This window comes from Brachyhypopomus gauderio, chromosome 7 (genome assembly GCF_052324685.1).
Source record: "Brachyhypopomus gauderio isolate BG-103 chromosome 7, BGAUD_0.2, whole genome shotgun sequence".
NCBI classification, from domain to species: Eukaryota; Metazoa; Chordata; class Actinopteri; order Gymnotiformes; family Hypopomidae; genus Brachyhypopomus; species Brachyhypopomus gauderio.
Window position 1 is genome coordinate 891,039 of NC_135217.1, and position 24,943 is coordinate 915,981.

General features: G+C 43.3%; 2 protein-coding genes and 1 long non-coding RNA gene across 3 annotated transcripts in view; 1 reads left to right on the forward strand and 2 right to left on the reverse strand.

The window, feature by feature from the left end:
• Positions 1–24,943, reverse strand: part of LOC143518387 (uncharacterized) — a 77,819-nt gene that overhangs the window by 47,992 nt on the left and 4,884 nt on the right. The gene's annotated exons all lie outside the window — the stretch shown is intronic.
• Positions 10,023–11,562, reverse strand: LOC143518414 (GTPase IMAP family member 9-like). Its single transcript, XM_077010892.1, has one exon. The coding sequence runs from the start codon at positions 11,534–11,536 to the stop codon at positions 10,469–10,471; it is 1,068 nt and encodes a 355-aa protein (XP_076867007.1). The 5' UTR covers positions 11,537–11,562; the 3' UTR covers positions 10,023–10,468.
• LOC143518452 (uncharacterized) lies at positions 12,683–13,901 on the forward strand. The gene is made up of 3 exons (XR_013132195.1): positions 12,683–12,768; positions 12,858–12,928; positions 13,066–13,901. It is a non-coding gene; the product is annotated as an uncharacterized LOC143518452 (long non-coding RNA).

Below are 24,943 nucleotides of genomic sequence, written 5' to 3' on the forward strand. Positions count from 1 at the left end.
ATTCCGACACCCCTCGTTTGCACATGCATAATAACACTACAGATGATATTCCGGAGTTACAGTGATTTTAACTTAGTTCATTGAGCACTCTAGTTTTGTCCTAACTAGATATTTAGTAGGGGTGGGCATAGATTGATTTTTTTAATCTAGATTAATCTCACTGAAATCTTGAAATTAATCTATCTTGAGATTAATCTATATTAAAATGGCTCATATGCGTGCTACCCAAGTAATGACTAAAAGTCAGTTTTTGAGATAGGGTTTCTTAATACAGAGGGTGCATTAGACCAGGGGCTCATCTCCTGTTTCCAAAATGCATCAATGACTGCTTGAGGAAGCTGTTCTACTTTGATACTTAAAAAAAAAACATGCCCAATAAAATGTAGGCTACTCGTGTTCAACGGTTTATTCAGTTAAACATGAATTTGTAAGCCTACATACTGTACATTAAATAACAAGTTTATTCAGCTAAACATGATATTTGAAATGTAAGCCAACATTTAGTACATTTAACCTCACGGACGTAATTTTCAAAAGTCAGTTTTGGTCCTCTGTAGTTTTAACGGTTAAAAAGAAATATTTAAATAGCGACGAATCTAGCGCTAGGACCATGCAGAAAACGACCGCTCCGAGCTCCGGAAATTTTTATTTTTTTCCTAAAAATGAATTTTCCATGAAGCAAACCTGGCGACTTCGTGGCTGCATCCATGTAAAAACACGTACGATTTGTAATTCACTAGGTTTAAAAACTCGTTCTCGCCCCTACTGTGCAATTTGGTTAGGAATACAGCCGAGCTAAACTATCAAGTTGAAAGTCATCCTAGTTTGTTTACCCATTTTGACCCAGTTCCCAACCCAACTTTAAAAATAGATTAACGGCGATAATTTTTATATCGCCCGAATTAACGACCGCCGTTAACGCCGTTAACGGCCCACTACTAATATTTAGACATAATACTGCTGTAATACTGCAAAGTCGGGGTCAGAGGTGAACTTCGTATAGCCAGTGTGTATTTTATTTAAAATAATTAACACCCTTGAGCTAGTGTGGCTTTGGACATAGATAATTCCGTGCCGTTTGCTGTGATGGATAATTAAAGTCTAGCTCTTATTTATGCACAGAAACATAAATCGACAATATAATCTGTAGCGTCTTTATGCGCGGATAAACGAATTCAACACAACACCGGCCGAAAGACCTTAAAGGCATGAACTCTGAACTGTCAGGCACCGTTCAGAAACTGATATGGGGTGGGTTTCCCGAAACGTTCGCAGCGCTATGTACTTCTTAACCTCGTACGTTTCATACGAGGTTACGAAGTACTTGGCGCTACGAACGTTTCGGGAAACCCACCCCAGTTCAGTTAAATGTACAATGAGTCCCCGCTTAACGATGGGTTTAGAGACTGAAATGTCCGTCGTAAAGCAGCTTTCGTTGTTAAGCGTGACCCTAGATTTAGATACGCTTTAATTTTTACTCATAAATACAGTATAAAAAAACGAACAATGTTCTCGTGCGTACAGCGTGAGAAAGAGCGATCGCGTTGCCGAGATGAGCTTATCGTACACAACACTCCACTACACTCCACTACACTCCACAATCTTCGCAGTTTGAGATTCGTTTGGTTACTTATTCGCAGCTCCTTATTTGGCGGCTGAAGTTGGTTCCTTATTCAAAAAGGTTGTGCTCACGATGCGTGTTTGCTGCGCGCTTTGTTTAAAAGAGATAGATTAAACAAACGAGCATATGAGCATACATTTATTGTTTCCGATACTGATTTTGTGAATGTAGAAAAAAATATATATAATGAAAGCATTCCTTATGTAAAATGGTTTCTATTTCAAGTTGTTCCAATTGTATCCGATTTGTACATGATGATTGAATTCGTCAGCATTTCTAACGTAAGGAAACATATTCTTAGATTTGAAAACTAAAAACACAGAAATGCTAATCTAGAACACAAATTAATTGGAAGAAGAAATACCAGCACACAACATGGCATATTGAGCAGTGGGCATATAAGTGACCGGATTTAAATGGTCAGGTTCAGAAGCTTATTGAAGGCCTTATTGATGGTGGACCAGAGAAATAACAAATGCATCATGAAGAACAGGTCACTCCTTAAGAGAGGAACCTGATTTTAGCCTGATCCAACATCAATCAATCAATCAATCAATCAAAGTTTATTTGTATAGCGCTTTTCACAACACGTTGTCACAAAGCGCTTTACAGGATTTAAAAGGTTAACAATACTATGGGTCCAGAACCCTAATGAGCAAGCCAAAGGCGACAGTGGCGAGGAAAAACTCCCTATGATGGTGGGGAATAGGAAGAAACCTCGGGAGAACCAAGACTCAAAAGGGAACCCATCCTCCATTTTATACCTCAAATATATCTGGAAACAGCATATTGAGTAGGTAAGCGCACAGAAAGCGCACTGAAATGATTCAGAGGGGCAAGTTCAGAGGCCTGCTGTATGCCTATAATGCGTTGGGCCAGACAAACAACACATGCATCATACGTAAACGGTTACTATTTGTAAGAGAAACCTCATTTTGGCCTGGCCTGACATCATTTTATGCCTCAAATCTAACAGGAAACATGGCATATTGAGTAAAGCGCACAGGTGAAATGGTTCAGAGGGGCAAGCTCAGAGGTATGCTGGATGCCTGTAAGGTCTTGGGCCAGGCAAACCTCAATTGCATCATACATAACTAGTTATATGTATGAGACACCTGACTTTGGCCTGGCCCAGCATCACTTTATGCCTCAAATCCAACAGGAAACATGGCATATTGAGTAAAGCGCACAGGTGAAATGGTTCAGAGGGGCAAGCTCAGAGGCCTGCTGTATGCCTGTAAGGCCAGGCAAACCTCAAAACTCCCCTTGCCCCTCTGAACCATTTCCACGTGCACTTTTTAGCGCACGTGGAACACTTCATTATTTAAAACATTACAAACACATGTTGAATGAAATTTGACTTTTATTTGTAACATTCTCTAAACGTGAGTTTTCAATGGAAAAAAAGTCACACCACCAACTGATAAAATCCATATCCAATATATACAGTCCTTCAGTTAACTTCTGTTTACCCTCCACTGTCTGCAGGCCTTGTTGCATATATTTTGCAATTAGTAAATCTATAATATAGGCCTACAATTAAGACAGTAAAAAGACCAAAAAGTACGAGAAGGAGTTATAGGCTACTGAGTGTTTTCATTACACGAATGCAGATGGGCATTTTTCACAGGTAATGAGGAACTTTCCGTTTCTTCTTTCACAAACGAATGTGTTAATTTATGTTGCCTAACAAAACCTATACAACAGAAAACGTTCAGCTTAACACATAGATTTGCAAACTCTAACTTAATTATTTGTGTGTGGTCGTCCTCACGTTATCTTTCATTGATTTGGGCTAGAGCGACTATTTTATCAGGTGACCAGTCGGCTAAAATGCTTAGTAGTTTGGTGCTGTATGAGACATTTTACAGCACAAGAAAATGATTTCACGTTGGGTTTAAGCTGGGCGTAGCTATACACTGTGCGATCTTTGGCCCATTTTCAGCCGAGCGACTATTTTTGCGATCGGGCCGAGTTTCGGCTCAATCGCGTGTCGTGCATCGTATACGAGGAGCGATTCACACCTCACGACCAACTCCCGATCAGAAATCGCAGCGTCGCAAGAATATCAAACATGTTTGAAATTCAAATCGCTCCTCGTGAGATCGCATGAAAGCGTCGGCTCGTATAGTGTGAGTATATGAATCGTGAGCTGTGAACTTTTAAACCCTGCGATTTAGTCGTACAGTTTGAGCTGGAGCTGAGTACACGATTTAAAATATCGTACAGTGTGGGCAAACGGTAGATTTGACTTGATGTGTATGTGACCTGGCTGGTGGGGCACGGGAGAAGAAGTCTATCTGTGACCGTGCGTGCTGTGCTGAAGACGCTTCCTTCACCTCGCTGAACTGAACTGCTGCTGCAGCGCATCTGGTGTTAAAGGAAGAGAGAGGTCGGGTGTGTGCGAGGTGGTGGCTCATTTTAGGGCGTTGTTTTTAATCGCTCAGGTTTTCAAAAGATCATTTCAAACCGACCTCAGTAAAATGATGATGATTATGATAATAATAATTATTATTATTATTAAAAACGAAGTTTCAAAAGGGCACTTTCGTTGATAAAGGGCAGAGTTGGTGGTGCTTTAGCACCACCTGATGTCTATGTGTGCACGACACTGCTCAAGGGTGTTAATTATTTTAAATAAAATACACACTGGCTATACGAAGTTCACCTCTGACCACAACTTTGCAGTATTACAGCAGTATTATGTCTAAATATCTAGTTAGGACAAAACTAGAGTGCTCAATGAACTAAGTTAAAATCACTGTAAGTCCGGAATATCATCTGTAGTGTTTTTATGCGTGTGCAAACGAGGGGTGTCGGAATTCGGCACAACAAGTTCGTTTGAAAAAAATTCTCCGTCGTGCCTGCTGCTTGCATGAGTTAAATGAAAATGAGCACTTTCTTCTATGACTTACAACTTTGTCCTACCACCTGATTAACTTTCTGTTCCACCCCTGACGGGTGAAGGAACATCTGCAGAAAAGCCACACCTCATTACAAGTCGCATGGTTCAAAGCGACAGGGAATGAGTAGCGGTTTATAATCTGGAAAATACGGGTAGCAATCGCGGGGGCTCCGCTGTGGCGGGTCGAGGTCGCGTTCCGCTCTTCAGCGCTGTTTGCAGGGTTCATCCACCTTAACAAGGTGGAATTCAAGCACATGTACGACATTTTCAATATTGTCCAGCACCTTAAGCTTAATTAAGTTAAGCACGTAGTCGTCTGTAACTGCACCAGCCTCAATTTGTCCAATTAGACTGTTTATTTCCTCTTTTATTCTGTCGTGAAAAGACATTTCTGCTGCTTTCAAGTCCAACTACGAGCGATTGCTTGTGACTGGAGTCTAAGCCCCGCCCCACATTCAGGCGAGCGTTCCTATTGGACAGTGATTAGATTTCATTCTGGCACGAACACAGCTTCGCAGAGACACACAGTGGAATACAATGACGTTCAGTCATTGCATTTCAAGGTGGCTTCTGGCACGAATTCAGCGTTTCTTTCTTTAAATACAAATCCACACACACTGGAGCTTTTACTTTTCATTGTGGCATGTTTTCATCACATCAGTGTTTAAATCAATCTCGTGATCATTACATTTAAAGGAGACATTTATGTCAGAAATACCGTACGGTGAAAAGCAATACCTCGGTGCCGTGATTACATTTCGAGCTGTATTATATTCAATTCTGGCATAAATTCAGCGTTTTGGGTTTGAATGGTAATTATTGTGTATTGTTTTTCAATAAAGAGATAAAGTGCATTGAAACGTAATGTAATAGTGATTTTGCATTTCATTGTGGCACGTATTCTGCATGTTTGTATGGAAAAGCAATGCATTTTGTGGATTGCATTTCCATTTTTGCCTAGTAGCGATTACATTTCGAATTGGCACGGAATCTTTTCCATAATATGCAATGTAATTACTTCAAAAGAAAATAGGCTACTAGGCTAATTATACACATAAACGCAATGGTTGTAATGCCATGCTTAAAACCAGCGCGAGTGAAATTAGCGCCTCTATCCTTTTTGAGGTAGAACTGCACGTGAGCTTCGAGTTAAGAAGTACTTAGTGAGTTACGAATGGGTCTGGAGATTCTTAAGTTACGAACGACTATAAGAACGACGTAAGTTACGAAGAGTTTCGGGAAACACTCGTAAATTTAAGAATATTTGTAAGTATGAGATTACGAAGTACTTAGAGTTGCGAATGTTTCGGGAAACCCACCCCAGCACAATATCAACACCATTATTATTATTATTATCATTATTATTATTAATAGTAATAATAGTAATATACTGTACAGGGCTGTACCAGTTTTGGGTTCACCTGGAAATGTACAATGTGTGCCAGTATTGTAACGATTAACTGGAGTAGGCGTGACACAGTCACAGGATTTTTGAATATTTATTATAAAAGATGAGACCAAACACTAAACAGCAATATAAAATGAGGAATAAGTAAACACTGACGACGGAGGGAAGAGCAAACTTAGACAACTAGCAAACACCCAACCAACAACTCAACAGGCTTAACAGGGGGAACATGAATAAAGTAATTTAACAAATACATAGAATATAACTAATGATAAACAGAGCGAACAAGAGACTGAGAAGGAGGGCAGAGCTGGACGTGATAAGTATATTGAACCCTAAAACAGGACAGGCTATTTTCAATAAAATATATAATTTACAATATATTAATAATCTACAATATCGCATCAGTGTTGTGTGTCCAGTCCAGTTTATTATTCAGGTGAACACCCAGGTACTTGTAGGTGTCCACTATCTCAATGTTCACTCCCTGGATGTTCAACGGTGTCAGTGTGATCGGTCTGCGTCTGCAGAAATCCACAACCAGCTCGTCTTAGCAGCATTGATCAGGAGGAGGTTCCGCTGGAACCAGTCCACAAAGTCCTGACTCCACTGTCTATAATTTGCGTCATCCCCGTCTGTGATGAGGCCAACTATGGCAGAGTCATCTGAGAACTTTTGTAGATGGCAGTGCGGGGAGTTGATGGAGAAGTCTGCAGTGTAGAGGGTGAAGAGGAACGGTGTCAGCACAGTTCCTTGTGGGGCCCCTGTACTGCAGACTAGCCTGTTAGAGACACGGCCCTGTGTCCTCACGTACTGTGAGCGTTCAGTGAGGTAGTCCAGTATCCACTGGGACAGGTGGTGGTCCACTCCTGACAGCTCCAGCTTGACCCTCAGAAGTTCTGGCTGTATGGTGTTGAAAGCACTGGAGAAATCGAAGAACACAATCCTCACAGTGCTACCAGGCTTCTATAGGTGGGTCACAGCTCGGTGCAGGAGACAGATGATGGTGTTATCCACTCCGATGCCAGGCCGGTAGGCGAACTGCAGTGGGTCCAATGAAGATGTCACCAGAGGGTGTAGATAGTTGAGGATGAGTCTCAAAAGGTCTTCATTAGATGTAATGTCAGGGCTACCGGCCTGTAGCTGCTCAGATCCTTTGGGTGCTTGGTTTTTGGTACCGGTACCACACAGGAGGTCTTCCACTGTTGTGGTACTGTCGCCAGCATCAGGCTCAGGTTGAACATGTAACCCAAAATGCCACACAGTTGATCTGTGCAGCATCTCAGTAGCCTGGAGCTGATGTCATCTGGACCTGCAGCCTTAAGCCTGGTTTATACTTTCATGAGTGACTGTAGTGCACGACTCCGCGAACGGCGGAGGCGTTTATACTTGCCGCATCACATTCTTTGCAGTGTTGTCCGAAACGATATGTGGTAGTATAAAGGAACACCCCTCAACAACAGAGGAAGGAATTTTAATGTTGCTTTGTGTTTCAGGTTTGAAAAGTGCTGGAATTTAGGCTAAAGTACTTGAAAATGCTTGAAATTGTAACTACTGTTGTTACACAACAAATAGCTATCTGACTGAACAGTTCTCTTGTATTACGTTAACAATTATGAGCCTCTTGTAATTCCAAGATGAAACATGAGAGAATGTGAAGACGTTGCTTGAAAATAAACAACCATTAAATAATGTGATAAAAAAGTGAATTATTTCGAATCAAGTGTCAAGTATCAACCAGGCTTTACGCACCTTGTTCTTACGGAGCTCATTCCTCACTTGATGAATTGAAAAGTACAGGATGGAGGTGGGGGAGAGGGGCTGTGGGGTGTAGTCCTCAGAGGTTGGGGAGGGGGGCTGTGGGGTGTAGTCCTCTGAGGTGAGGGAGGGGGGCTGTGGGGTGTAGTCCTCTGAAGTGGGAGGGGGGCTGTGGGGTGTAGTCCTCTGAGGCGGGGGAGAGGGGGTTGTGAGATGGAGACCACTGATGTGAATGGGGAAGGTGATGGTTGAGAGCTGAGGGGTGTGAAGTCTGGAGTGGGGGGTGGGGGCTGTGGGATGCACTCATCTGAAGTGAAATGGGTAGTTGATGACTGTGAGCCTAGAGTTGTGAGTTCCTGAGAAGATAAGGTGGCAGGCATTAAGGATGATGGGTCTGACAGCCAGGATGGCTGTGCTGGGGGAGGGGTGGGTGACTGGTCAAACCTGTTCAAGTTGTTCACACACTCTAAATCTCCCTCCTGATTTTGCTCTGCTGCAGCTGGATCTCCATCGTCTTCCTGTAGGTGTTTTCTCCATCCCTGATTTTCCTTTACAGTTCCTTGTACATATTCAATGATTCTCTGATGTACAAGAACCAGCGGGGCTGCACACTTGAAGGGAGCAGCTGCAGGAGAAGAAGTGTGCAGATGGAGTGACCTCAGGAACAAAAGGACGTGTCAGCCGCGCCCTCCACACTCACACCTGCAGACAGAGAGGGAGGAGCTAGCCCGACTAACAAAGCCCTGGCTCCTCCCCCACAGAAGTCCATGGAGTGAGGAGACATCAGGGGAAGCTGTGGTTCCTGGTCAGATCACAGCTGCTCTCTCTCCCTGCACGCTGCATCCTTAAGATCCACTGTGCTGCACACCAGTAATACAAGCAAGCAAAGCACAACAACCAACAATAGTGTCTGGAGATACAGAAGAACGTGTAGAACAGACTCTTACAGAACCTGGACACACTCCTGTAGTGACTGACTCAGTGGAGGGTAGAAACATACGCTAAAGAGAAGGATTATGTGGAGAGAAACAGGCCAGTGTCTGGAAATACACAAATAGAAGTTCTCCACCCAGTAGCTAAACCAACAATGGACCGGCTTCAGTTTACATATCAGCCAGGTATTGAGGTGGATGATGCAATTATTTACCTTCTTCAAAGAACCCTCTCTCATCTGGACAGGGCAAGAAGCACTGTGAGGATGATGTTCTTTGACCTCAGTGCATTCAACACAGTCAGGCCCACTGAGGAACAAGATGGAGGGTGCCGGACTGGACCAAAGAATCACAGCATGGACCATGAACTTACAAAAAGACCCCAGTACGTGTAGATTAAGGACTGTGTTTCTGACACAGTTCTCTGCAGCACAGGGGCTCCACAAGGAACTGTCCTGGCCCCATTCCTCTTCACCCTTTACACTAATAATCATTTTATTGTGATTTTTGTACTGTAAACACTGGACAATAAAAAACACATTTTGGCTACAAAATAAAAGCATGAAAATGTTTATTTGATTAACACTAAGAAATTGCATGTATCCCACAATTAATAAAAATATGTACAATCTAATTACATATGTAAAGTACTTTCCAGTAAACAGTAGTACACACTTAACTGGATAATCAACTATTTGATTATAGAAAATGTATACAAAAATTCCCCACAGACTGAAAAATCTGCATACAACTTAGCTTACATTAATTTACATCTGACTATTGGAGAATGTGTGTCAGTAGTGCAGTTCATTAACACACAGACTCGGTAACACACGGGTAATCGAGCCCGATAGGTTACACCTGTTCGGCTGCCTATTTAAAGCAGGCGACTTCAGCAACGCATTGCTGAAGTTGTCTGTAGTCACGTACTCTTACAGCCTAAGCCAAATTTTCTCTTACCTTTGTACTACGCTCTCGTTGCTCTCTTTCTCTCGTTTCCCCCCCCCCCCCCCCCTGAGTGTTCTCAGGTTTGTTTTGTTTTTTGTCTCTCCCTCTGTTCTTCGTCGGTTGTCCTCCAGTGTTCTGGTTGACAGTCTGACAGGTAACCTGGTAAGAAGCCGCAGGTCTTGTACCAAAGCTTCGTCTTTTGTTTTGTGTATTTTTCTCCTCTCCTTCTGACACGTTAAGGTTTCTCCGTGTGATTTTCGTTTTCCTGTTTTTTTTTTTCCCTTTTTAGACGCGTTGTATTTCGTTCCGCGTGTTTTTTGTCTTTTTTACTTACCTGACCTGTACACGTCGAGTTCCTCCGTGTCATCCTTCTGTTGTTACCCTTGGGTTTTTATTTTCGTTTTTCCCGCATCTGCGGAGGTTTCAGTTGGCTGTCTTTTGCCGTTTTATTTTGGTTAGCGTTTGGGTTCTCACCACGTTTAAACCAACGCGTCACCGCCGTGATCGGCGGCAACGCGTTACAGTTTAGAGAAGTTGACTTTGATTTGATTTTTTTAATTATTTTTTTTATTATTTGACAGAGCTCATACATCCATAAGATCTCCTTTTGTTTTGTCACCATGATCCTTCTTCCAGAAGATCCATCTCAGCAGTCCAGACTCTCCCTCTTCTTGAGAGTCTTTTCCTGATGCTGTGTCTGCTCTCTCTGTCTCTAATTCTCAGCACAGCTGACTGGTAAACCTCCTCTCTGAGTGACTGAGTCTCACTGAGCTCTGAGAGTCTCTGTCTCAGTGTCTTCAGCTCTCTGTCCTTCTCCTCCATCTGCCTGTTAAACTCCTCCTGCATCTTGGACTTTGAGAGCAAAATGTTTCTCTGGAGTTCAGGCATGATGATCTTCATGAGGTTCCTCTCTGCCTCCACCCTGGCCTCTCCTTCATACGTCTCTCTGATCTCCTCCATCTCCTGTCTGTGTCTCTCCTCCATCTCTCTCCTCTCGATTTCTCTTTCAGTTTCTTCACCTTTTCTTCCCTTTCTATCCTTCGCTCTACCTCTCTGTCCAGCTCTCGTTTCAGTTCTCTCTTTTTTTCTTCGTCCCTTTCTTCCTTCATCTTTCTCTCCAGTTCAGTCGTTCGATCATTAAGTTGTCTGATATCTCCTTCGTGTCCTTGTATCACTCCCTCTATCTTTTTCAGAGAGTCTTGCATCTCCTTTTCCAGTTTCTCTTTCAGTTCTCTTTCATCACTTGCTTTTTTCACTTCTCTTTCCTTCGTGACCTTTCTTTCCATCTCTCTGATCTGGGATTCTATCTCCAGGTAGATCTCACTGCTGTAGAATCGCTCTCTCTTTCCTTCCACCATCTTCTCTATCTTCTCCAGCAGCTCTGAGATCTGAGACCCATCCCCACTCTCCTTAATGTTGAGACAATGAAACCTGTTCCCACATTTCTCCACAAGTATCTGGACCTCTTGGCTTCCCGACTGAATGAACTGTTCAGGATTTTGCTCTTCCTCACTAACAGTGAAGAGGATCATGGTGTTCCTCCAACATCTCTCTCCAAACATCTCCTCCATTTTCTCCAGCATCCCTCTCTCCTCTCCTGCAGGCTGATTCACTGGTATGACTAGGAGGAAGGCGTGGGGTCCTGGGGCAGACAGACGGACACAGAGTTCCACTTCCTGTCTCACCTCCTCCAGAGAGAGTTCAGGGCAGAACCAGTCAGGAGTGTCCACCACAGTCACCTTCCTCCCAGCCACCTCCCCCTGTCTGCTCTCACTCTGCTGGGGGAGTGTAGATGTAGCAGCCTGGCTCCTCTCCTCTCTGCCCAGGATGATGTTTCCTGCTGCACTCTTCCCAGACCCAGTCCTCCCCAGCAGCACCAGCCTGAGTTCTGGTACAGGAACCAGCACTGGAGAGTCTGGACTGGAGGATTCTCCACTCACTGGAAAAGAACAAGAATGAGTCATTCAACTAAGAATATTTTACAGCAGTTTGGTGAGACTATTAATCACTTCTAGACTCTTTCTCCTCCAGACTGGTTCTTCTGATTGTGGAGAGTCTCCACTCACTAACATTCAGCAGTATCAATGCTGTATGTTGTTCACAGCCCAAAATTGTAATTGGTATGCACCCCACTTATTGTTGTTGTTGCTGTGTTGTTGTAATTGTTGTGTGTCAATAAATGTTCTGTGTTTCTCACTGATCTCTCAGCTTCTCACTCACACCATGACAGTCATCCAGTGACTTTACTCTTAGTATAAACTTTAGGTTTTATACATTCAGAAACTGAGATCAAATCTCAGAATCCCACTACCCAACTCCACAGATCCTCCCACCCTCATTATTAATTATCACCTGTTTCCTATTATCACTCTCTCATAAACACCAGCACAGGTTCTATGGCTCTTTGTGAAGTATTGATGAATACTACACTGTAAAAAACAGAACTTAAAATTGCTCGCCTTACAATGATTTTTAGTTTAGCTGAGCCAAAAATAATTAATTGCACCATAAACGATAACAAAGTAATTGGATCAGCTTACTTTATTGAGTTTCTTGTTAAAAGTTGATCTGACCTTACAACCTGCATTGTCAAAATATACAAATTGTAGTTGAGCCCTAGTTAAGGCCAGGCCAACTCCTCTGCGCATGCTCAATTTGACTCCTTAGTTGAGAACGGGGCGGCTCCGGACATCTTGAAATGGATTTCACCTGCCGCAAGCAGCGACCTACGCTACTCTGTAAAAACGAAAAAGTCAAGAAAACTCAAAATTTCAAGGCAACTTACTGCACTCGATTTTTGAGTTTTGATCCCAACTCAAGCTCTTAAGTTTTTAAGAAATTTACTCACAGTTGAGCCAACTTATTATTTCTTGTTCCAAACGTCCAAATGTGAGTATTTTGGTTGAAATACTACCTTTGTTGCAGAAAGATATAACAAACGCTTTAATTTAACCGTTTTGTCATTTGTCTTATGTAGCCTGTGGGACTTAGTCCCAGTGGGGAAGGAAATGGAGGGGCACTAGGACCCAGCAGGAAGCATCAGCGTCTCGGTAATCACGTAACGCAAATATATTGAGCTCCCTCGAGACCCGTAGTGTGCCGCCATTGTTTGAAACGTGTACTCAGAACACTAAGAGTTTGGAGTTTGCCGACTTTGCTGTGTTCGTGTGTTGATTGCTTGTACGCAGGAGGAACGGTATGTGAATGCTTTTGGTGTGTGTCTGTGTAAATAGTAGTGCAGATTCCTATGTATTGGCTCAATGGGCTGTTTTGTTTATTCTATAGCTGGATGCAAAACTGGGAGTTTGGGCTGCTTACACAGTCAGTGATATTGGGGGAGAGGATTGGAATTACAGGTAATTATGCTGTGTGTGTTAAAGTTGGATCAGGCCTGAAGAAGGGGCCTGGGTTTTGCTAAGGAGCGATTTGGTACGGTCCTGTTTTAACTGCTGGTTTAGTTTATGTATTAATTATTTTTAATGCTTATATTTAGTTATCCATGGAAACCAGGGCCGGTGGACGAGCGTGTAGAGGGCTGTTTGGAAGACTTAACTACTGAGAATAGAGGACTGGAGACACGCCTATAGTGTAGCCACTGTTTTTCCCACCTTTTATTTTTGGTTGTGGATTAGAGTTTTAGGATACCAATAGGAGGGACATGAGCATGCGTGATGCAAATGAGGATTTAGGCCTGAGCTTTGATCCTGTGTGCAGTACGACACCTATAGCGAGCTCTATAGACTCTTATTTTATATTGGGGCGCTATTGTTAATTTAAATCAGTCATAATTCTTCATTGCTTTTTAGGTGAGCTCTATCTTTTTTGTATTTCATCTTAAATAACCAACTGTAATGTTTTATTTTAAACATCCCCTTTCAATTTAAGACTCTGTAGCTGGGTTCTTTTTATGTACTGGTGTTGTGTGGTGGTTGGCAGCTAACTATAGCCCAGGGTTGTGTGCTGTGCTTGGGGTGAATGAAACATCGTAAGCTTGAAAGTGTGGGAGTGGCATTAAGCACCTGGGTGTGTGTCCAAATTTGAGGACGTAATGGTTGCAGTGATTATCCTTGTGTATCTGGGCTATGTGTAGCTGCCACCCACAGGACCCATTCGAGGCTGTACTTATGGTTGCGATCTTGGAGTCTCCTAATTTTTGGGGTTGTGTTGTCATTGATCTTTCTGTTAATTTGTCTTAATAAAAGGGTGTCATCGTACTTACAGCTGTGTGATCACTTTAAGGGGACCATCACGGGGAAACATTACGATTGGATAGGGCTCTCCCCCCTTTAACAATTCGGGAGTGGCGTAGTCTACATCTGTTTGGGTTACATCGGCTACACTTATATAACCCAACTTCAGTTAGCTATTATTAGTATTGAATTTAGAGATTTATGTACATGTGAAATATACATTATCTCAGGGGTCACCAACCCGCGAGGACGTCATGAGTCGCCCGCGGGCTTGTTTTAAAAATAGCTCACTATAGCGCCACGCACCAAAGCGCTGCATCGTTTATGTTTCTGCTACTATTATAGATTGTCCGCAGTTGCTAGCGGTCTTCCCGCTTAGCAATTGACACATGCACAACTTTCATTCGCCCCCCCTGCATTATCTGAACAAGATATTGTAGCGTCGGGCCAATGGGGGGGTACCAGAGGGTGACGTCATTACCCATGAGCCCTTGCTGCTCCGGCCCTGTTGTGTGTATTATGTGGTGTTTATGTCTGTATAGTGTTATTAATGATTATTAATTGTGTGTTATTAGTTAAGTCACCCCGGTCCATTTTTTAATGTACATGTGCATTATCGTAGTTCCCCCTCCATGTATGTGTAACGTTGTCATCTTCATGACCTCCCCATGTGTTTTATGTGTAAGGCCAAGTTAGTTAAGGCCTCGAGTTTGATCTAAGTGTGCCTGTGAGTGCCAATTTTCTTGCGAGGTGAGAATAAAACCTCTGTTCTTGATAAGAAAGGGCTTGTCTGTGGCCTTTTTCTCCCATGCCACAATATAATAAGTTGGCACAACTTTAAAAAATTTGGAACTCCTGGTATGTAACTTACATTTTGAGGTTCATATACATGGGCAAGATAAATTATCTGAACAAGATATAGTAAGTTAGCATAACTTGAATCATTTGGAATTATTTGTAGGCAATACTTAAAATCTGAAGTTTATATACCTGTGAAAAATAAATAATTGGAACAAGAAATAATAAGTTGGCTCAACTGTGAGTGAATTTCTTAAAAACTTAATAGTTTGAGTTGGGATCAAAACTCAAAAATTGAGTGCAGTAAGTTGCCTTGAAATTTTGAGTTTTCTCAACTTTTTCGTTTTTACAGTGTAGTAAGTGTACTGGGCGGTTTCTCATTTTTCTTGCATTTGTCTGCCTGTGTCCCTCATTTGATTTGCCCTTTGGATGTGGTTGTCTGAATTGTGGTTTGGACTCTGGACTGTATTTTTTTTATCCTGGATTACGTTTCTAGATATATATATATATATATATATATATATATATATATATATATATATATATATATATATATATATATACGGCTCTCTCTCTTTTTTCCCTTCCTACCCAAGCCCTGTTACTAAACTTGTTCCTGTTTCTACATACATCTGTGCTCCCTGTCGTGTCCCTCCCATCACACACTGTTACCCAACACTGTCCATGTCCTCTGTTCTGTCCCCTCCCATCACACACTGTTACCCAACACTGTCCATGTCCTCTGTTCTGTCCCCTCCAGTCACCAGGGGACATAACACACAATACAGTGAAATTCAACACCTGGATCAACATTATATTACATTTACCATTTAGTAGTACTGCCCTTTGGAAAATACTTTTTTCATTTTCTTTAGAATGAAAGGACTCACTTAATGAGGGTTCAACTCTTTACTGTGTATTCTCCTGACTGGGACTGGACCTCTAGAAGTCTGTATTTCTCCTTAACCTGCTTGTCTTCCTCTTCAAGCTGTTTGTTCTTTTCTGCCAGTTCAGTTTTCTGTTGTTCCAGTAGGATCATCATCTCCTGGAGTTGATTGTTCTTCTCCTGTAGTTCCTCTATTGTCTTTAAATGTTCCTTTAATTCAGACTCTTTTTGTTTGAGTTGGTTGTTTTTCTCTTCTACAGTTTTATTTCTCTCCTCTAGTTGTGAGTGTTTCTCCTCCAGTTCTCTCCTATTCTCCTCTAAGGTCCTTCTTTCTTGACTCAGTACATCTTTAATCTCTCTGAGCTGTGTCTCCTTCTCTTCCTGTGTCTTGTTCTGCAGCTGAAAGTACTCTGTAATAAAAAATAGTAGAAAAATATCAATTCATCTGTATGTTAATTTTTAAAACATTGAAATTTTTAACTAAGAACAAAACTTGCACCTGTGAAAAGCCATGCATTTAGTATAAATCTAGTATATGTACACATACATACACAGATATCTGTCAGGAACAGCACATGATCACCGTGCAGATGTGGTTCACCTGTTACTCATCGCCTCGTCGCCTCTCCCCCTTCGCAACTATATAAGCTTCCTCCTCTCTCTTCCGGGTTGCGAAGTATTGTTGCCATGCCACGTACCAAGCGTTCTCCGTGTTACTGCTTTCCTGTGTACCGACCTCTGCTCTCCTCCTAGACCTCGTCCCCCGCCTAGTCCCTCTGTACCTCCTGGCTTCTGTCTCACTGGCGTGACCCTGGACTCTCCTGACTACGATTACAACACTCCTGCACAGCACACCCTGAACGGAGTAACTCATCTATTTGATTGCTCTGTGATCGTTGTTTCAATAAAAGCGGCTATTATCCGCACTTGTATCCTTGTCTGCCTGATCAGTACGTTACAATATCCCCCCCCTGTGTTCACATGCATGACTGAAGAACATGCATGACTCCCTGTGTCCCCACATGACTCCCTGTGCCCCCACATGACTCCCTGTATCCCCACATGACTCCCTGTGTCTTTAGTGATCAGCAGTATCATCTGTATCTCCTGCTACTGAACAGGTCTCATCACTGTGAAGGCTGTAAAACACTGGTGTCCAGGTAAAGATCCTCCCACCCCTCACTCACTTGGGGATTAGGTCTGGATTACCCAGATCAAGCCTGCAGTGTGAACCCTAATCCCACTGTGAGTGAAGCTCTGAGCTCACGACACTGTTCCCTCCAGTGGTGGAGATGTGGAGATGCTCTCTGACTCTCACTCCCTTAACAAACTCTGAGGACCAATGCCAAGAACATTAGTAAGAACACAGGAAGATCTCTCACACACAATAGACCATTATATCTTATCTTCTTTCATTAATAAACCTGCCATCACATGGACACCACTGGTTCCACTGGGGTTTAAACATGGACACCACTGGTTCCACTGGGGTTTATATATGGACTCCATTGGTTCAACTGGGGTTTATTGTTCTTCATGTATAGAGAAGTACACACACACCAACAAAATATCTATGCACAGCAAACCACAATGAACACTTTATTTATATTAACAAGTCTAATATTAACATTTATGGCTGGTGTAAATTTAAAAATAAAAATTGTAAATCTAAGAGCCGTTTATTTCACAGTACAGTGCGAGTCCACCCTTCATCTCTGTAAATTACAACTGAACGTTTGAAAGATGATTTACCTGCTAAGCTTCAGCTTACCTCGTGTTAGCGAACTAGCTGCTAATGTGAAATTCAACAATCCTTTTATACTTGTACTTATATTAAAGTCTCATAGTGTTATACTTGTTGTGGTCTGTGTATCTAAGCATATCTTGTCCTTGTCTGTTATTTGTACTGTGACGGGCAGGGTGAGCAACTAAAAAGGAAGCGATCAAGCCAAGTCTCAGAGAAAAAGGATGGTTTAATAGAAAGTGTGCAAACCAAAACCCGTGCAATAGATCCAAATTAAGGATATAATGACCAGCGGTCAACTGGTACAAAGACAAGACATATATAGGCAAACAAACGACCCTCAGGTGAGACGGATCACAGGCTCCGCCCACCTGAGGGATGCACACGACGTCACAAAACAACAACAACAACAGCCGCTGTGGACGGAGGCGACCGGTAGGGGGCCGCCTCATCGTGACAGACCCCCCCACCAAGCCGCACTCCCCTCCACTGGGTGTGTGGCACACAGCAGCTGCACAACAAAACATGAAGGGGCAGGAAGGCAGGGACAGGCAGGGACACACCTCCTGCAGTCCGGGAGCTGGAACACAAAAACACACAATATTAAGCAGCTCACCTCCCTGGGCGGGACCCTGGACCGACTGGGCCATTAACAACACAAAACCACGCCCCGGTCAGTCACAGGGCCCTCACGCCCTAACCGGCGTTCAGCCAGTGAGCCCCAAGGGTGTGCGGACGAGGAGCTACGGCTCCTTAATCGTCCTTAGTGTATGTGTGTGTGTGCAGGTTACCTCTCCAAGGCGCGGTTACTTCACCTCCTGGACCTACCTCCTCCCAGAGCTGACCCCTGCCTTCTGCTAGGGGTCACCCCAGCCTCCTGGGGAGCCAACCCCTCCTGGGGCCCCTCATCGCAAGGTGGACTCCTCCACCCAACCCAGGAGCGCCAGAGACCGAGGCCCAGAGCACCCCCGACGCGGGCTAGGGAGCAGCCCCAAGGGCCTCCTGGTCACCCCGGGCAGGAGGGAGGATCTCCATCTTCAGCAGGAGCTTCTCAGACCGGAGCCCCATGGTCCCCAAACATCCGGGGGCCCCAGCCCTCTAGGGAGGGGCTCTTTATGACCGGGCTCCGGTCACCCCACAACATAAGGGGGCTCCTGCCAAGGTGGAGACCCCCACAAGGTCCAGGAACACCACCAAGGAGAAGCACCTGCACAGAGAACAGAACACACACACACACACACACACCCAACCACACACCAACATACAACACAAATGCGCCACACCGATGCCCTCCGTGCCATACCCCGTGGCACGGGACCACAGCCAGTCCCCCCCCAAACACACATTTAAGGGGAGGAGCAAGCGTGGAATTACATATAACAACGACATTTCACGAACACGCTAGGACCCCACGAACACGCAAATACTAGACAAACAGAAATTAGTGCACAGACAGTAAACCAACGGGACCAAAACGTGCGTGCTCTACACATACACAATAGTGACGCGCCGCTCAGAGTCGCAGTTGCTCCCCACATTAAACACACGACACACAGGGAGCGAGGCGACAGTGACGAGCGGCGACCGCGTCACACACACGAAACACTGAACATATAACAAACGAGCACGCACACTGATCCTACGGTCCGCTACCCATACACACTTATAACACACACATGAGAGTTTTCTCAGGAAGACGCCCTGGTCCTCACCGTGCCACACACAAACAAACACACGGCGGAACTCTCGCAACAAACAACGGACATGAAGAGCTTTCTCAGGGCAGACTGCCCTGGTCCTCGCCGTGCCACACACACACACACACAAAACACAAAAGCACGGCGGAGCTCTTCACACAAAACACCACGCAGACAAACACTTACCACGAGACATGACCACGAACGAAGGAGAAAGTAAAGGAGACAGGCGGCTTCCGAAAGGTGGCTGGTCATTCTGTGACGGGCAGGGTAAGCAACTAAACAGGAAGCGATCACGCCAAGTCTCAGGGAAAGAGGATGGTTTAATAGAAAGTGTGCAAACCAAAAACCCATGCAATAGATCCAAATTAAGGATATAATGACCAGCGGTCAACTGGTACAAAGACAAGACATATATAGGCAAACAAATGACCATCAGGTGAGACGGATCACGGGCTCCGCCCACCTGAGGGACGCACACGACGTCACAAAACAACAACAACAACAGCCGCTGTGGACGGAGGCGACCTGTAGGGCGCCGCCTCACCGTGACATGTACTATGTGGTGTGGCTGTCACCCCCCCCCCCCCCCAACATGTTGTTATAATCATATAATAAAATCATATTGTACAAAAGTTCTTATTCTCCTCCTCACCAGTCAGCAGAGCAGATTCCTCCATTTTCATTCTCTCCTCTTCTGTCCATCTTCTGTCTCTCTGTGTAAGTGAATTAAACAGAGTGAAGGGTCCATGATGTCATACTGTGTGTTATATGAAGGACCAGTGTGGATTTTTGAGAGTTGATATTATTAAGAGTGGAGACCCTGCTGACTGTAGCTGCTGTAAACTGATACTGTGTTTGGTAGCACACAGTCAGAATACAGTCAGCTGAGGAACACAGTCAAAGTACAGACTGATCAGATTTACAATGAGTGATATTAAACCTATAATATATCCCACAGCTCTGTGTTAATGTGGGTGTATTAAACCTGCAATAAATCACACAGCTCTGTGGTAATGTGGGTGTATTAAACCTGTAATAAATCACACAGCTCTGTGGTAATGTGGGTGTATTAAACCTGTAATAAATCACACAGTTCTGTGGTAATGTGGGTGTATTAACAGGTGTAAATAAACAGATTAAATCATCCTCCTGTGTGTTACTCTGGTTTGTACTGTGTGTGTGAGACTGTAGTTTCTGAGTGTAGGTCCATGACACTCTGGTGTGTGAGTTGAGCTGTTTTCCTGATAAACTGAACCTGAACCTGATAAACTGAATAAAGGACTGATGGAGGCAGCCAGGGGTGGAGCTACTGCAGGGGCAGAGGGGGCAGTTGTGTCCAGACTGGGGGCTAAAGGGGCTCCTACTGTTACCCCATCATTCCTACTGCTGTACCTGTTATAATGGGCCTGTATGTACAATGGGAACAGCTTCACTGACACACCCAGACTGTGTGGTAGTCATGGTAACTACAAGCTTCTGCCATCAGGGCAGAGGGACGTGAACTAAAAGCCTTGTGGTCAGACAGCAGCTCATGATCTCCAGCAGCTGCAGTAGAGCTGAAGGGACATTAGTGAGATCAGAGAGAGAAAGGAGAGAGTTCAGGAGTGTGGCCCTGTTTACCAGTATCACCACAACACTCACCAACACCACCCAGATGAAAGAGGAAATGATGTCACATCCTGATATATTTATACAACCTTCTGCATTTCATTCACTACAGAATGATGCTTTTGTACATTTACATTTTGAAGGAGGAGCCAGATGCAGATGCAGCAACACAAAATGTTTATTCAAATATGTAAAACAGGGAGAAGGACTGTGTAAGAAGACAGGAAGACAAGACCAGCTCAGTCTCTAAGATTCTAGTGATGTTCAACATGAAGCACTGAACTCAGACACCTGTGGGGATTAAATGGGAGGGACATAAACGAGGTTCAGGTGTAGATGATTTAATCCACGGGTGATTAGGAGCAGGGGCGTGGTTAAGTGTTGTGATTGACATGTGAGTGATTGCTGCTGTGTGATTGGTGGATACACACAAGCCAAGGAGTTACACACACACACACACACCTATGGGCAATTTAGAGTAACCAATCAACCTAACAGGTCTTTGGACTGTGGGAGGAAACCGGAGTACCCGGAGAAAACCCACACAGACACAGGGAGAACATGCAAACTCCACACAGAGCAGCCCAGACCGAGAATCAAACACAGACCGCCTTGCTGTGAGGCGTGATGCATTTATTTGCTTTTATAAATGAATCAGAAACTCTTCAGAATACATACTTGACATACTTAGGTATTTGGCAGTGAACCAAAATGAACCTAATGGTATGATCTTGAGGTATGATCTTCGCTCTGTGTACTGTCTCAAATAATTTCTTATTATACAAGAATCAAAACACTAATCCCTCACTTTACATAATGTAAATGTGTCTGAAAATATCAGAGAAGTGATTATATCTGAGGTTCCTGTCACGTTACAGCCCCGGACTCCTCCCTTTTGGGCGTGTGTTTACGTTGTCCACGTCAAGTTGTCTGCGTCTGTGGATCTCCATCGGTTATGTGGCTCGTCTAATGTGCGTTCGCGCACTTATGTGCTGGTCTTTGTCCTGAGTCTGCACATTTGTGTGTATTGATATGTTCTATGTGCGCTAACTGCGCTATAATTGTGAGCACAATAAACGTGACCGTGAGTGAACGGAAGGAATCTGTGCCTCGTCCTTCGCTCCGTGTCACAGTTCCACTTAATGTGGATGTTCTGTTAACTACTGTTCTCTTCTGTTTAAGACTTTAAACCACGTGTGTTCAACAATTAGAAATATGAATGTCATTTAAATAATGTACTCACCGTAAAGGTCAATACACCCTGTAAAGGACAAAGTGATTAGTGACAAAGGGTTTTGACAGCAGTAAATGTATTTTTAAACTATGCCACTAGAATAAGACATTCTCCAGCTCTTCACAAGAAGTCTGTCTGCTCTACTGACCTGTTTCTCCCACAAATATAAACTTGGACAAATCAAACATGTGCAACTACTTGACATAATAACTGTAATCACATTCAGTACAGAATCTCAATATCACATGAACACTGTAATAAATGGAGAAGACTTCTCACACTCCATGTCTTTTGCTTTTCAACAAACAATACAGTGGATGAAGGGGTGTGTGTGTGTGTGTGTGTGTGTGTGTGTGTGTGTGTGTGTGTGCGTGCGTGACTCCAGTGATGATTCACTGATGACCCAAGTAATCAATAAAACATTATCCAGTGTAACACAGATATCAACAGCAACAACCTATACAGCTTCACACTGTTGTGTGTTATGGTTGCCATGGTAAACTCCACTGTCTCTACATTTCTACAGTGCACAGGTGCATTGTGGGAAGGAAGCTGAGAGATGGAAGTCAGAAGCACCTCAGTAAGATTAAGATTGTTTACACACCACATGAATATTATATTACAGTAGGCTTGTCACGATACTAAGAATTACAACTTAAAAAAATATTGAAATTCGATAACATTTTCGATACCAAAGTCAGATACTGTGCTAGTTTCCGTTTTAAAGCCTTTAAATTTTTTTTATAAACAAACAAATGAATGTTGCTTTGTGTTTAAAAATGCTTGAAAGTGTAACTTCATTTCACAACAAATAGCTGTCTGACTGATCAGTTCACTTATATGACGTTAATACGAGCCTCTTGTAATTCCAGGACGAAACATGAGAGAACGTGAAGACGTTAAGATTGGGCGTTTTGAAAATAAACAACCATTAAATAATGTGATAAAAAAGCAAATAATTTCGAGTATATGTATAAATATTTAACTTATACCAACAATCATGCGATATCAGAAAGACGTTAAAATCATGTCTGTATCACGTCGGTCAGTCCAGACCCATTTTGCATGTCTGGTGGACGTTCAAAACTGGTTCAAAATCTGACAGTGTGACTAGGACCTTAACCTTAACTTAACATGGACGTTTATGACGAGTTTTCTATCTGAACGTCTGACTAGGACCTTTATTGGATGTCAGTGGACATGCAAAAACTGCAACTGAACGGCAGCAATAGACGTTCAAAAGACGTTTAAAAAAGACGTCGCAAAAACTTTCATTCTGGCTTTTCAGTGGACGTCTTTTGAACGTCTGACAAAGTGTCTTTGCTCGTGCTGGGAAATATTGAAATGGACCTTGAAAGTGACATACAAGTGTTTGAATTCCACAAGGTGTATGAACCCTGCAAACATGACTTTGTTCATCGCGCTGAAGCGCGGCGCACGCAAGGTCGTGCACCTCTCGAATTTTGTAACTGCGTTCACACCGAAAGCGACGAGAGCAACACGGCGACCGGAAGTCATTCATTTTCAATGAGAGTGAGCGACACCCAGCGACGCGGCGCGACGCGAAGTGAGCGATTCGAGCGACGCGAACAAGTTGAGCTTGGCTCAACTTTATGCAAATGAGCAGTGACGCGCGGCGGCGACTACCAATCAGAAAGCATGTTTGCACCCTCCTCCGAAACCGCACCTCTGACTTTGGTTCCTACTGATTATTTGTTCCGATTGCAAAATGGAGGAGAGATTAATAGTGGCTGTCTCTGGATGTCCCGCACTTTACGATGTTTATTTTTGGAGGGAATACTGTTCATTTGTTAAAAAACATCTGCAATAAATTAGCGTATACCCTATTATTGGTTATGATTTTTTTAATTCCTGTTTGATCTTCGGGTCAGGGGTAAAAAGTAAAAAAAAATACATAAACATTTTAGGTTTATATACTATATGTGTTTTATACACACACTATGTTTTATACACGCACTCCTTTATAATCGTGTGTCCTGTAATCAATAGATTAAAATAAATACTGCGTCCTGCTTTAAAAACGTGATTTGCATATCTGTCACGTGCTGCATGCAGGCGTGATGTTGGGCACGCCCCCACGCGACGCGATGCTGGCGACTCGGCGACGGAGAACGATTTTATCGCTTTCGGTGTGAACGCACTTTGCGCGTGCCGCGCCTCAGCGCAATGAACAAAGTCATGTTTGCAGGGTCCATACACCTTTATAAGGTGAATGTAACATGCAAGAACTAGGAGAAGGACACAGATGCTGCTGAGAGTCAGATTTATTGGTAGGAGTAGGAGTTTCCCCCCGTCTCCTAACCTGATCGGCTCGAATCGCTCTTGAATGGCGAGGCATTTCATTTACATTAACACTCGGAGCTTCATACAACGAAATACTGCGAATGCAATGGTAAAACTCCTTGAGTGAACAATAGTACACAGACTAGTTACCCAACACCTCTCAGACACGACAAGGAATACAAAAATATGAACGAGTTATTACACAAACAGTAAACAAACAAACGCATTCAAAAAGAACAATACAATAAACCGGACTAATGCAAAAGAGAGAGAGAGAGAGAGAGAGAGAGAGAGAGAGAGAGAGAGAGAGATGGTTAGTATTTTCTGTAATATGGTGGATTGTTTAATCGTGTTTGTCTTGTTGGTGACTAGTGTGTTGTTTATGAACTCAGTCAATAAACCTAGTTGTAATAATGAACTTGTGTTCCGCTTTATTAAACCAACTTCAACCTACATGTGCTACACGACTTCCTCGCCACACGTATATATATCTCGGACCTTCTATTAACTACCGCAATAGATCCATCTAGTGGTCATATGTGGAACTTCAATTGAATGCATTCTGCATATCAACACATCCTCCCTTTTCTAGATCTAACATTAACAAAGATACTTTAAACATTCATCAACAATTGTCAACAATCACTTTTTTTTAAACAACAATAATAATGAACTAACATTCAGTCCATCCTCTTACAAGTCCAATCTATCAGGTCTTTTTATTTGTCGACCAGATCTTCTCAGGACAGGTAAGTCCAACTGAACATTGCTTGTATCCACTTGCAAATGTCCATTATCGTCTGCATTTGATGCTGTATCTGCACTGAATGCATCAGATTCCTTCTCAGTCTCTGTGAAAGTCTCTTTTGTTTTCAGAAGGCTGCGGCGGTTCCTCCTGAGCACATGT